The 13,123-nt window shown below is 47.9% G+C and overlaps 5 protein-coding genes across 5 annotated transcripts; 1 reads left to right on the top strand and 4 right to left on the bottom strand.

The window, feature by feature from the left end:
- Nucleotides 1-110: 110 nt before the first annotated feature.
- On the top strand, nt 111-1,273 carry J4E92_001544 (uncharacterized protein; the record flags this gene model as incomplete). The annotated part of the gene is made up of 2 exons (XM_051492955.1): nt 111-641; nt 695-1,273. 2 exons carry the CDS (start codon nt 111-113, stop codon nt 1,271-1,273), a joined length of 1,110 nt encoding a protein of 369 aa, XP_051356186.1.
- A 384-nt stretch (nt 1,274-1,657) lies between these two features.
- Nucleotides 1,658-2,542, bottom strand: J4E92_001543 (uncharacterized protein; the record flags this gene model as incomplete). The annotated part of the gene is made up of 1 exon (XM_051492954.1): nt 1,658-2,542. The coding sequence occupies one exon, from the start codon at nt 2,540-2,542 to the stop codon at nt 1,658-1,660; it is 885 nt and encodes a 294-aa protein (XP_051356185.1).
- Nucleotides 2,543-2,821: 279 nt separating this feature from the next.
- J4E92_001542 (uncharacterized protein) lies at nt 2,822-5,484 on the bottom strand (the record flags this gene model as incomplete). The annotated part of the gene is made up of 6 exons (XM_051492953.1): nt 2,822-2,990; nt 3,052-3,218; nt 3,277-3,679; nt 3,730-3,736; nt 5,301-5,417; nt 5,481-5,484. 6 exons carry the CDS (start codon nt 5,482-5,484, stop codon nt 2,822-2,824), a joined length of 867 nt encoding a protein of 288 aa, XP_051356184.1.
- A 1,038-nt stretch (nt 5,485-6,522) lies between these two features.
- J4E92_001541 (uncharacterized protein) lies at nt 6,523-9,315 on the bottom strand (the record flags this gene model as incomplete). Its single annotated transcript, XM_051492952.1, has 1 exon — nt 6,523-9,315. One exon carries the CDS (start codon nt 9,313-9,315, stop codon nt 6,523-6,525), a length of 2,793 nt encoding a protein of 930 aa, XP_051356183.1.
- Nucleotides 9,316-10,264: 949 nt separating this feature from the next.
- J4E92_001540 (uncharacterized protein) lies at nt 10,265-11,183 on the bottom strand (the record flags this gene model as incomplete). The annotated part of the gene is made up of 2 exons (XM_051492951.1): nt 10,265-11,115; nt 11,177-11,183. The coding sequence occupies 2 exons, from the start codon at nt 11,181-11,183 to the stop codon at nt 10,265-10,267; spliced, it is 858 nt and encodes a 285-aa protein (XP_051356182.1).
- Nucleotides 11,184-13,123: the final 1,940 nt, after the last annotated feature.

The following is a 13,123-nucleotide window of genomic DNA, read 5'->3' as shown; positions in this document are numbered from 1 at the left end:
GGAAAACAGGTCTTCATGAGGTCATTGTCCGCTTCACACAACAAACGCTAACGCCAGTTTGCGAGGGGCGCATCGCAACATCCCCATCTTCACCAACCCTCATCATAACCATGCCTGACCCACGTACGTACACCGACATGGCGCTGCCACTCGTCAAGACGCTGCCCGACTGCGTCGACTACTTCAAGACCGTCGAGCCATTCCTGCCGCAATTCTACGACCTCCCGTACAAGGTTGCAGCGCATATCACCGATGTGCAGGCATTGAAAGACCTCTATGTCAACACCAACCCACTCATGTCATCGCTGGCATTTGCCACGATGTTCGTCACGCCGATCGTGCTTGCCGTCTCCGAGATCAACCGGAACTACTCGCAGGTTGACAGGATCTGGAGTATATTGCCTGCCCTCTACAACGTGCATTACGCACTATGGGCTCATCTCAACGGCCTGCCCACCATGAAGCTGGACCATATCATGGCTGTCTCAATCATCTGGGGTGCTCGTTTGACTTTCAACTATTGGCGGAAGGGCGGATATCAGGTCGGCAGCGAAGACTACCGATGGGAAATTGTCAAGGACTACGTCGGCGGACCCGGCATGTTCATTTTCAATGTCACATTCATCTCGCTAGGGCAGAATGTAAGTATACTCCTACTATTTACTATCAGTGTATGAGATACTGATCATGGTAGATTCTTCTTTGGCTCATCACCACGCCCACGTATATCCTCCTCCTCGTCAACCGCATCAAGGGCAACGACATCACAACCTACGATACCCTATTCGGCCGCTCCATGCTCGCTATCGTCGTGTTCGAGTTCTTTGCCGACCAAGCGCAATGGAACTTTTACAAAGCGAGGAACGCATACCAGAAGACTGCCAAGGTGCCATCCGACCAGAAATACACCCGTGAACAGTTAGACCGTGGCTTCAACACAACTGGTCTTTTCAGCTGGTCGCGCCACCCCAACTTCGCAGCCGAACAATCCTTCTGGGTATGCTTGTACCAATGGTGCTGCTTGGAGACCGAGACCTACGTCAACTGGGCGTTCGCCGGTGCATTCGGATACCTCATCTTGTTCCAGGCTAGCACTTGGTTAACTGAGCTGCTCAGCGCGGGCAAGTACCCTGAATACAAGGTCTACCAGGAGCGGGTCGGGAAGTTCCTTCCGAAGTTCGGCACCAAGAGCATGGACTTGCCGCAGACGGAGAAGGAGAAGCAGAAGGTCAAGGACGCGAAGGCTGGCAAGGGCTCCATGAAGACTAAATAAGTACACATAGGACGGCTATGCCACCAGCACGAGACCTATGGGTGAAGAGGCCACATAGTCGAAGAGGGATGATGTGTGGTCAGCCAGATGAGTGGTAAAGATGAGCGGACGGGTGCTCAAGGTATGATGAGGATCTCAACACCATCTACGTGACTATATTGACCCAAGCATATAATCTACAAGAAAGTAATCGACCACCCTGCTGGGTTACGTCAAAGAAGTTGCATTAACATCATTACTCTCATATCCTTCCATCATGAACTCTTTGGCTTCTTCGTTGCCTCTTTCTACAATCTACCAGTCTCTCCCTCAACTCGTAACCATGCCCTGCTCCTACGATACCGTCAACCGTTGTGGCTCCTATCAGATGCAACGACAGTCTCTTCAGCCATGCGACTTGGTCTCCTCGACCGCGAACCTGATTTTGCCAGTGAACATCTCCTTCACATCCTCGAACGAAACCTCTGATGACACATTCTTAGCGTGCTGAGGAGCAAGGAACTTCATATCGCCAGCGCAGTGAAAACTGACTCCATCGCCGACGATCTGGGCGATAAAGTTGGTCCATGCTCTCGCATTGTACAACATGCCCCGCATGTCAAGCTCGACAACGACGTTACGAAGCGCAGCGAAACCACAGTCACCGTTCGCAAGCTTAGCGAGCTTGCGCCACTCATGCCTCATCGGAGATATCCGCACAACGAGCCGCCGAATGAGATGGTGGAATGCTCGTGGGGGATAGGCGAAGTAGAGGCGCTTATCTAACCTTCTGTTTCCGATAACGACAGACTGATTTGATGGCTCTAGATAGAACTCGTTCTTGGTCCAGAAGATTTCTCGCGCCATCGCGGCGATCTCGCGTGTCATTGTCAGGTGGGGAAGCAGCTGACAAGAGACTATTGGGGGGTAGCCACACTTGTTGCCTGCGCCGACGCGATTCTCGGCTTTCGAATTGAACTCGAGTGTCAGGATCTTCAACTCAACCGGCAATTTGTTCCATCCCTCTTCGAATGCGGACTTGAGCGGCGCTGACGACGCGATGATGAGCGGCCTGAAGGACGTGATCTTGGTGATGGACTGGCCAGCGTCGACGTCAACACTGTTGCCCTTTATGAGAGTGACCCGATATGGTGAGTCGCTTTTGATGTAGATGGATACAGGTGGTTGGAGTTGGAGTGGTGTCGTTAATTGGATGACATCTTCGTACATGTCCACGTCTGGGACCTTGCTGAGCATTTTGATCGTCAAGGAGGAATGTCGGGCGGCCATCATCGCCGTGGCTGCGAATGCCAGGAGCCGTGTAGATGGCAGTGTGTCTTGTAAGCGCTTGCGCGCTGGCAGGGAGGTCAAATGTGAAAGTGGGATGTAGGAAAAATTGCAAACGGGGGCGGCGTCAGTGCGGAGGTGAGACAAACGCTGTAAAAGTACTAGCGTACAGCAAATGTAGAGTTTAGTCAACGCCTGGAGTGAAAGAAATAGTCTTGTCTTGCTTCTATTCATCAAAGCCTCCAGGCCATCTCTCAACGTATGTCTATGTCGATAGTGCAGTTACGTCGCGACAACTACTGCATCTTTAATCTTAACCATCAACGGTGTCTTTTCCCATAACGAGTATATCTTCTGATCCGCGATCCAATCCCGACATTCGGGGAGCAATTCGAGATTGAAGTTGAAGAGTACTTTGCTCATAATGAGGCGCATCTCGTGGAGGGCCATGCTAGCAGCAACAAATTAGCGTCTCTGCGATGTTCCAGAGACTAAGAGGTAGCGTTACTTACTTCTTGCCTAGGCAGTCCCTTGGTCCTACGTGGAACGGCTGGAGAGCTGAGCGTTCATCGGAGGCGAACCGTGGGTCGCCGAGCCAGCGCTCGGGGATGAAACGTTCGGGAAGTCTGAAGTTGTCGGAGGAGCTGTACATTGCCAAATGAGAGGCTGCGACATTCGTCTTCAAGAAGTCAGTGATAGAGTCATATTTAAGAAGGTGTGAGTGAGTGTCAACGTACGTTTGGAGGAATGTAGTATCCACAGATAGTCGAACCTTCAGCAGGAGTGAGATGTGGCAAACCGATCGGTACAGGAGGATAGTGCCTGAACGCTTCCTTCATGCATGCATTGAGGTAGGGTAAGCCAGCGGTGACTTCCATACTCATGTCGTCTGATGAGTTAAATGTCGTCCGAATCTCCTCTACAAGCTTCGCCATCGACTCGGAGTGCACCAGAAGTAAGTAGGTCAGCCCACTGAGCAACGTCGCCGTCGTTTCCGTTCCAGCTAACATGAATAACTCGCCGTTCATATCCATGACAGGGCGAGTCAGGCCAGCTTTACCCTTGTCTTCTTGTTGGAGAACCAGGTCCCACAGATCGACACCCTCGGATACTCGTCCCTTTTCAAGTCGCTTAGTGACCCTTTCGACAGTGTAGTTGTGATGCTCCCTCTAACAGTGTATTATACTTACAATTTCTCTTATTTATAAGAGTATCTTTTTATTAAGATTATTAATATTATAAAAGTTATAAGTAGCTTATTTTACTTTATATTATTATAGTACTATAAAATAAAGTAAATAGTAACTATAAAATAGAATTACTATATATTTTTATTAGTAAACTAATAATTCTATAGTATAAGCTAGTCTAAAAAGAGTAAAGTTTATTACTAGTATATAAAAAGACGTATTTTTAAAAAAGTTAAAATTCTATAAAGGTATAGGCTTTAGGTAAGCTAAGACTTAAGTTCTTAGTACTACTACTTTTAGTATAGTTAAAGCTTTTAAAATTTAAAGTAGTAAAATAACTATTTTATAAATACTAATATCTACTTATACTATAGTAAAAAGAATTATAATATAATTATATATTCTTAATAGCTTATAACTAACTAAGCTATAAATTATAAAGTAATAAAATACTAAAATCTTAGCTTATAAAATTCTTATTCTTATTTTTATTTTATAGCTTATAGTAAATTAGAGATCTAAAAACTTATTAAAAATATAAATAGTAGCTTAAATCTAATACTAAAGCTATACTAACTAAATAAGCTTTTAACTATATTACTACTCTTTTATAAGTTCTTTTAGTATTAGTAAGTTTACTTAAAGTTAATTTTATTACTAGTTATATTATTTTACTTACTAAAGCTTAATTAAGCTTTATTATTATTACTATATTAATTACTTTTCTTTTAAATATATTACTATCTACTTTTATAAGTTTTTTTAAAGTTATTATTTTAGAAGCTATTATAAAGGCTACTATAAACTACTTTATTTTAGCTATACTAAAAGCTATTATAAGTACTTTATAGCGCTACTTTACTAGTATAAAGCTATATACTAAGCTTATTAAAATTTTTATTATCTTTATTTTTATTATTTTTATTATCTTTATTATATATATAACTAGTATAAAGCCTTTTATTATTTTCTTTCTTAGTCTTACTTTCTAAAAGCTTATTAGTAAGATATATAAGCTCTTTATTAAGTATAATATTAATTTCTTACTTATAATAAAATAGTAATACTACTTTTTTATAAGATATACTAGTACTAACTTTATTACTTACACTATTCTTCTTTATAACTTAGTATACGTAGTAAAGCTTATAGTAATACTATTAAATTACTATATATAAATATAAGTTAAAAAAAAAATATAAAATATAACTATAGTAAGTATTACTTTTTAAAAATATAATATATTTATAACTATAGCTACTAATATAATTACTATCTTTTATATAAATACTTAGCTTATTTTTAATAGTAAATTACTACTACTTAGTATTTTTTTATAACTTTTAACTTTTTTAGAGTTTACTATTATAATAAAAAAAGTAGTAAAATTATAAGCTACTTATTACTAACTTATTATTATCTTTAAAAGTAGTACTTCTTCTAGGGCCTAGCTGCGCGCTAAATAGTTGCGTAATACTGCTCCCTCTAAAATGTCGCAATCTTTCTACCTAACAATGTAAACAGCATAAACTTGGCGAGCGGGTAGTAGAAGAAGATGCTTATAAGCGTACCGCGCTTGATGCCTTTGAAGATAACTTGAATCCAGGTGTTGTACTCTGCGTTATCCAGCAGGTGTAGAGATTCGCCAAATGTTAGGTCGGCCATGACGTCGAAAGTGGTGAAGTTGTCTAGAGATAGTTGCACGAATTCAGTGTTTGTTTAATATGCGTTCGTACATAGACCTAACGTACACATTCGGACGAGATCGACCGAGTTCGCCTGGACACCTTCTCTCAAGTTGCGGATAAGTTGATCAGCGTACTTGATAAATAATGGTGACTGTTGTACGAGCGCTCGGTCAGAGAACGCGGGAGAGAAGATTCTGCGGATTCGTGCATGCTCGGCATTGTCTTGTTCTGCGACAAGTGACTTGGCTCCATTAGGAGAACTTCCCCGGCGATTCCAATTTTTGGGCGGCGCCGAGCCTGGGCCTTCCTTTGACCCATAGCCGTAGATGTCGCGCCAGGCTTTTGGATTGGTGAAGCTGAGTTCATCAGGCGAGAGGCGCACTACTTCTCCATATTGCTCGTGGAGTCGGGCAACGTGTCGTGGTAGTTCACCCTTCGCTATGGCAGTGAGGTACGGTAGGCGCGTAAAGGCAGAGAACTTTGGCCCAGGGAAATGGCTAAGCGGATGGAAGTAGACTCGGTAGATGCCTCTAGCTACCCATCGTACAACAATCTGCCAACGTTAGTACACCCGGGTATCCGAAAACAAATTAGTGCGAACAAACAAATGCGACGACTGGAAAAACGAGGTTCGCTACAGAGAGTTGCCCAAAGAAGACGGAGAGCCTAGGAAGCGCGCTTGGTTTCGTGAGGACAGCCATCATGAGAAGTAGCGGTTGAAGGTTGGGGGCCGCGGAACATGTCAGGGCGACGACTGCCTTGCATTTGTGTCCCCCTCGTATCTTTTTCGATGTCTATGGAAACAGCCTGCAATGCATCAACCCATACTTCAGGGACGTACCGAAGCCAACTTACCCCATTGCCTTGATCTGTCACAGGGGCCATGCCGCTCGCTACTCACAGATTAAGGTTTTCTCCACGACGCGACCTTTATCCGGACTGTGCCACGCGGATGTGCCGGGCCGTTATAGTGGAATGCATCGTATAAAGCGTAACCAATGCTCGTGCACTCAGCGGGTAGCGAGCCAACAAAGATAACATGCATAGAGATAGGAATGTGGGGTAGTTAGCAGGGAAGAAGTTTGGCTAATACGAATCGATAGGACTACACAGCTCCCTTTGTCGCGTTACCACCTCCAATAGTGCTCACGTCGGGCGCGCCTACGAGAGCCAGATTCTCAATTCCAGCAACGCCGTACAGCGCTGCGGCATTCGTACTGACCCATGTGGCTTCATCGACAGCAGTAAGTGCGTCACTTCCATTAACTCTCACCCTTGCCCATGGAGCACCTGGTGCAAGCCCGTCTTTGCTACCATCGCCCAGGAATTCTGACCAAACTCTTGGAACGAGGGTCGCGTTGTTGCGATGATTGGCGACATATGCGGTGAAGCGCGAGTGGCCTTGCATCAGACTTAAAGTGCCAAAGTCCTTGCCATAACGAGCCTTCTGTTCAGCCTTCCCGGCGCCGTAATAGTAACAATAGTCCAAGAATGCATCGAAGAAAGGTTGAGTGAGGTTCTTCTGCTCCACACCGAAGTGGTCCATAAGCTGATCAATAGTCTCAAGGACGCCGAAGACACCAGACAGATGCGAAACCGTGACGTTGCCGGTGTTATTCGGGTCTGTGGGTGGTGGTGCCCATGCACCAGTGAGACTGTTGTAGAAAGCTTCGCCAGTGGCGAATCCGTTCTTGAGCTTCGGATATGTCATGATGGACTCGATGAGCTTTTCGCGAGATTCTTCCCAGCGAGGTCCGCGACGCTCCCATTCGATAAGATACGCTTGAGCAATACCAGCCCAGTCGGTGCCAAAGTTGAGGAATAGCGCTTCGGGATCAGGGTTGTAGACAATGCCCGGTTCTCGCACCTTGCGTCTCGCATCTACGCGAAGGAAGGCTTTATCAGCATCCATGACCTCACTTACCAAGTCGCCAGTCCGCTCGTCGCCGCCGGAGATGTAGTAAAATGTCTTACGATAGACTGGGGTTGAGATTCTAGCCTGTTTGGCACTGTCACTCCAGTGTTGGACGCCATGTCTCGTCCCGAGCCCAGTAAAGTTGCCCAGATGATACGAGTCGACCTCGCCTCCGTGGCGCACTTGATCGTGAGCAATTTTGTAAGCATCCGCACGACCGGTGCGGAGAAAAAAGTCCCAGAAGAAGAGATCAGGCGACAGCTCCGAATTATCCCAAGCATAGCCACCGACGTCATATCTCCACTGGTGACGATCGTTATCGTAGGTGTGCATGATGTCTCCATGATCCCAGAATCCGTACCAACGGCGCTGTTCGATTTGGTCTTCGTAGTACTTGATTAGGAAGTCCATGTTGTTCTCGATAGTTTGTGCTTGCGCAGAGTCCACAGCACCAGGCACGTCCCAGTAAGACCCAATCGCTTTGGTGTCGCGCATGTACTCTGGCTCAGGAATGAGAACGGGTGGGTTGTTGGTGAAGTTGGTGAGCGTTGCAAGGTGTTCGGCGGATGGAGTCTTGTCAAACGCGTAGATGTAAAGCTCGTTTGTGCGGCCAAGGCCGTAGGGAGTGTCGTATCCTCCTTCCCAGTCTTCGTATGTGATATCCAGAGCGTCTAGTTGCTGTTTGTAGGTGTCTTGTCCAAGTCCGTCGTGGTATGGGCGGATATCCATGGGCCCTGCTTGAGGGCTGTACAGCCACATGGTGATTGACCCAGTATCAGTTGCAGCATTAGAGATATCTAAACTGGTAGGATACTTCTTCCAGAAATCTCGAAGGCCCACGGCAAGGCCGCCAACCGTAGCGCCGCCGAGATATGCTAGGCCACCTGAGCGTGTGCCTCCAGGGATCTTGACCCAGCTTTGGCCAGCCTTCGTGCGCTTCTTGAGATTGAAACCGTCCGGGGAAAGTTGTGTTAGGCGATAGTCGCTCCACGTTGGGATCCACTGTAGACGAGTGGTCACCCTCTGATCCCATGTAGAGTTCGGTGGCAAGACCGTGCCGTTGAACTGACCGGATCGAATGTCGACACCGGGGTCTCGACGTAGACCGGTAATGCCCTTGACGGCTTCATGCAGCATTCCGCCATCGACACCCGCGATCCGGACATGACGATCGTAGAACTCCTCTTCAGCTAGGGGAACATCGAAGCGGATGCCGATACCCGACATGAAGTCTTTATGCATATCTCCATCATAGATGATGGTGTGAATGACCCGAATTGCTTCGGAGTTGGCGTAAAGGTAAAACCGAACGGTGAAGGGTATCCAGTCGTCATGAACGCCATATCCATCGATAGTATGGATGCCGTTGACTGTGACTAATGATCGAACGCTGTTCTCCTCCGATACAGTGACGTTCGAGATCTTGCTGGTGAAGCTTAAGTAGTCAATGCCAGTCGGTTTGCCATCTTCGTCGTCATCAGGAGTACCGGTTTGAGAGCGTAGGACCAGGTGGCCGTTGCTTCCGACCGTCTTTCCGCCAGCTTTAATGGTGGAAACCAGAATGTTTCCCGACTTGGGAAAGGTTGCTGAGACTTTGCCGGTATTGACCACGATGGTGTTGTCAGAGTCGGTGACTTGGATGCCATTGGCTTGACGCTTGTATAACGAAGCAGAAGCATTGCCTGCACCAGAAGCCGTGATCGTGTATTCGCTGGCCGGCGCTTCGCTAGCTCCTAGAGCATGCCCGGTCCACTTCAAAGAGCCGTCCGGCCAATAGGCCGTCACCCACGACTGCAGTTCCGCATCTCCGGAGATGGCGAAGGTTGTTTTGTTCGCAACGTGCTGCCCACGAGGCCACGGTAGGCCGAATGTCACACCGGCGAGGTATTCTGGTGTATCTTCGAGCCACTTGACTTTGACAGAGTCGCTTTGGGCCGTGGCATAACCGATAAGGGCAGCAAGCCCAATGAAAGCCTTCAACATCATGAGATGGAGCAAAGAGTGAAAGATGCCGCACCCAGATAGCAGGGTTGACCTTGCTTAACACTCCAAAGGGCGAACATTTTGTACTTGTACAGTACGTTTCGCCCAAGTACCTGCCTACGTCTTGACCGCAACGGGCTGTGGCCAATTCAATATCCGGCTCGCCATGTCGCTTTCGGTAGTACATCCGTGTGCTAGCCTGCACGCAAGCAGGTGTATAAAGAACGTCATGTGGATTGTCCTGAACGAGGTTGGTTCGTGCTTGGCGAGTCTTGTAAGTGATGAGTACGGGTAAAGGCACTGCGGAGGTGGCGTAGATCTACAAGTTTCCGGGAAGGTGTTTACCTCTCCGGAACTAAACCTCGGGGTAGAGACAGCCGAACTGATGTTTTTTTAGGTTACACGTGAGTGAACAGTATAGGTGGGCCGGCAAAAATAAGAGCAATGCCCGCGCACTGCTGGGCAGGGCGAAGGATTGCCACATGTCCCCGGCCTCGGCAAAAAGAAGTCAAAAATAGAAGTCGCCATTCGAGGCGTCCAGCAAAAAAGAATAGAACATACAACAGCGGGGATTCGCTAGTGGTCACCCACCTAACTACTAATCCGCCGGTATCATGCTTGTATATGGCTGAGCGGACGGGAAGCCTAATTTTCATGATCCTATGGTCGTATGTGTAGGAACGAGCGTTTAATGCCAATATAAACCTATTGTTGCGGCTCCCACGATGCGGGGTTGGCAGACGGTGGTACGGAACGAACATCGGGGTCGCGCGCGCCAAATTGGCAGGGGACAGAACACTTCAATCGGTTTGCGCATTAACGATAGAATGCGAAATCAACCAGCTTCCCTGTGCTGACTGAAATTCCACCAGACTAGGCGGGAGTGCTGATGTCATTTACGCTATTAGGATAGCTACTGCTCAAAAGAACACTGACCTCCTCGCCATAATCAGTGCCACCCAAGCCTCGTGTCTTCCCCTTCAACCGCACACAGCTGCGAGCGCTCCGGGCTACCCTTTTTCCATGTTTCTAAACCAAGCTGAGTTGGTGTCCATATCTGATCCATTTCATCCTCCCTCAACACCTCCGAGAGCGGTGATACTCCTTCTTGCTGCCAGTCTTTCAGGCTCGGCAGCTTCAATCTGTCCCAGATCTCCACCAATGCACTCACTAGGTGATCCTGCTGCTTGGACGTATGGGCCGGCGTTGGTGCTATTCTCAACCTTTCCTGTCCTCTGGGTACGCTTGGGGCGTTGATCGGCTGTACGTATATGTTGTACTCGTCAAACAGAATATCTGCAACCTTCTTACAGACTACCGAGTCTCCAATCAACAGAGGTACTATATGGGATTGATTCGGCAAGACCGGGAGATCGTGCTCGCGTAGCGCCGTCTTGACACTACGAGCGTTGCGCTGGAGCTGCTTGCGTGAGTCGTCATGCGAGTAGAGATGTTCGACCGCAGCTCTCGCCCCTGCCATAACGGCTGGTGGTTGTGCTGTTGTGAATATGAAGCTCCGGGCTTGCGAGCGAATCATGTCGACGAGAGATGCGGACCCGGCGACGTAACCACCCATGGTGCCAAATGCTTTACCAAGCGCTCCACTGACCAGGGTAATTCGATCCATAAGCATGCTCTGTCCATGTCCATTTACGCCTTGGTGGATATCGTAATCGAGATGTTCGGCCACGCCCGCCCCATGGGGCCCGTAGAGGCCGACCGCATGGACTTCGTCCAGGAAAGTGATTGCTCCGTATTTCTCGGACAAATCAACAATCTCACGTATGGGAGCAACGGTACCTGATCGGTATTAGAATTTTGAGGATGTGGACGATGGCTCCAGCGCGACCCATTTGCTTACCACACATGGAATATACGGACTCGAACACGACAACCTTCGGCGTTTCCAAAGGTATGGACGCAAGCTTCCTCTCTAGATCTCTAACATCATTGTGTCGCCAGACTAGCTTGGCAGCCCTAGACATCTTGATGCCTTCGATCAAGGATGAGTGATTTGATTCATCGGAAAGAAAGACACAGCCGGGGAGATGTGCACCCAATACTGCCAGTGCGGACTCATTCGCAACGTATCCGGATGTGAAGGATAGGGCTGCTTCTTTTCGATGCAGCTTTGCGAGCGACGTCTCTAAAGCTTCAGCCCATTGGTTGTGCCCGGAGATGTTTCGTGAACCGCCGGAACAAGCGCCGTATTTGTCAAGCACGGCGCGCGTTGCACGTAAAACACTGGGATGACCACCCATCCCAAGCTGTCCATTGCTCTCGTCAATGGGTACTCTTATGTTGTTGGGCTGGTTACTTACATAGTCGTTAGTGCACCAAACGTCCACACGTTGCTCTTCAACGTCGGAGTGTGCAAAGGGAAACTCTTGGGCCAGACGGTTGATGTTGCGAAATTGGCGATATGAGCCATCTCGATGCTTCTGATCAACATTGAATTTGAAGAAGGCTTCATACGGGAAACGCTGGGGCGCTTCCGTTGTAGCCGTCTCGGGCTCGGCCACCGCTACAGCTGCTACTCATGGTTTAGCACCAAGTTCAATGAAATCCCAGAGAAAATAGGGAGACGTTCACGCACCCGACGCAAATGAACGAGCATGCAAAAGCACTCTGGGTTTGACACCCCGCAGTAAGAACTGGTTGTGTCCTATAGGACGAGACCAAGTCGCAATCGATCTCATATCGGCTGGAAAGAGGTACTAAAGACGGAATAATGAAGACGACAAGTGGATCTCTCAATTACGCTCCATTTTAGATACATTATATACTCGTTAAGTTGTGTTGCTTTGACCTCAGCACGCAATTCTGACTTGTCACTCCTCTCACATACGCGGGGTTCAAAATTCACGAACCATAGTCAGGAAACCTCCACATGGTAGACTTCCAGTGGCAGTGTCAGTCTGGATATCATCAGCAATAAGACCACTCTCGTTGATGCCTATGACCGTACGACCTGTGTCAAGAAGGCTTACGTTCAACATCGCGCACAGCATTTGCTACATCCGGATGGCCATGTAAGTTGATGCCTAGCAAAAGAGCGGCCCTGACTCCATTTTAGGAAATTTGTTCGGGCGTTTGCCATCTATGCGTCATTTTCCAGAAACGATCTCTCCCGCTGCGTGACATCAGGCCAGCGAATCGTACCGTGCCTGTGCGCGTAATGGCCGGAGTCGTGTAACCACCCAGCAACACCAAACCTACTACTGCAAAAGTTGGGCCAGAAAGCGACCACCACAATTTTAGTGCTTAGCACGTGACGGAGGTCCTAATGGAGCTTTGCGCTTTCTATTCTGGGTGATATGAGGCGCTCTTTTGTTGGCTTTGGCTTCAACGCGGGCTACTCGAGCTGCTGCTTTTTCCGCTCTAACTATCATTCTTCCTCACTACCTTGGCTGTCTCTCCCACTGAAACGTTACACAAAGGCCTTTGAGGCTCAACGAGAATCAACTCCGTGGGAAGGAGTAGGTATACTAAGGCGCCGCGTGGAGTGGAACATTGGAACGCACGGAAAGTTACCTGTTACATCGTCTCATTCAAACTGCAGGATGACAGCAGATATGCCTGGTCCTCATTCAACCCTGACCCCCCACTTGATTCTGCATGACATCTTCTAAGCTTCGCAAAAAAGTGCAAGATGCGGTCTATGAATGCGGCATTTAATTCAACCATTAACTCTAAACATACTACGCTGTTCAGTTGGCGCGGTGGCGTCAATTCCAAGCCATACGGCGTGGCCGTGACACCCACTCGCCTTCCATTTGTACTCTGGTTTCTAGCACAAGTAGTCAAC

This window comes from Alternaria infectoria (genome assembly GCF_024043175.1).
Source record: "Alternaria infectoria strain BMP 0036 chromosome Unknown scaffold_2, whole genome shotgun sequence".
Lineage (NCBI taxonomy): Eukaryota > Fungi > Ascomycota > Dothideomycetes > Pleosporales > Pleosporaceae > Alternaria > Alternaria infectoria.
The sequence above is the reverse complement of the archived record's forward strand: the minus strand, read 5'-3'. Positions and strand labels throughout refer to the sequence as shown.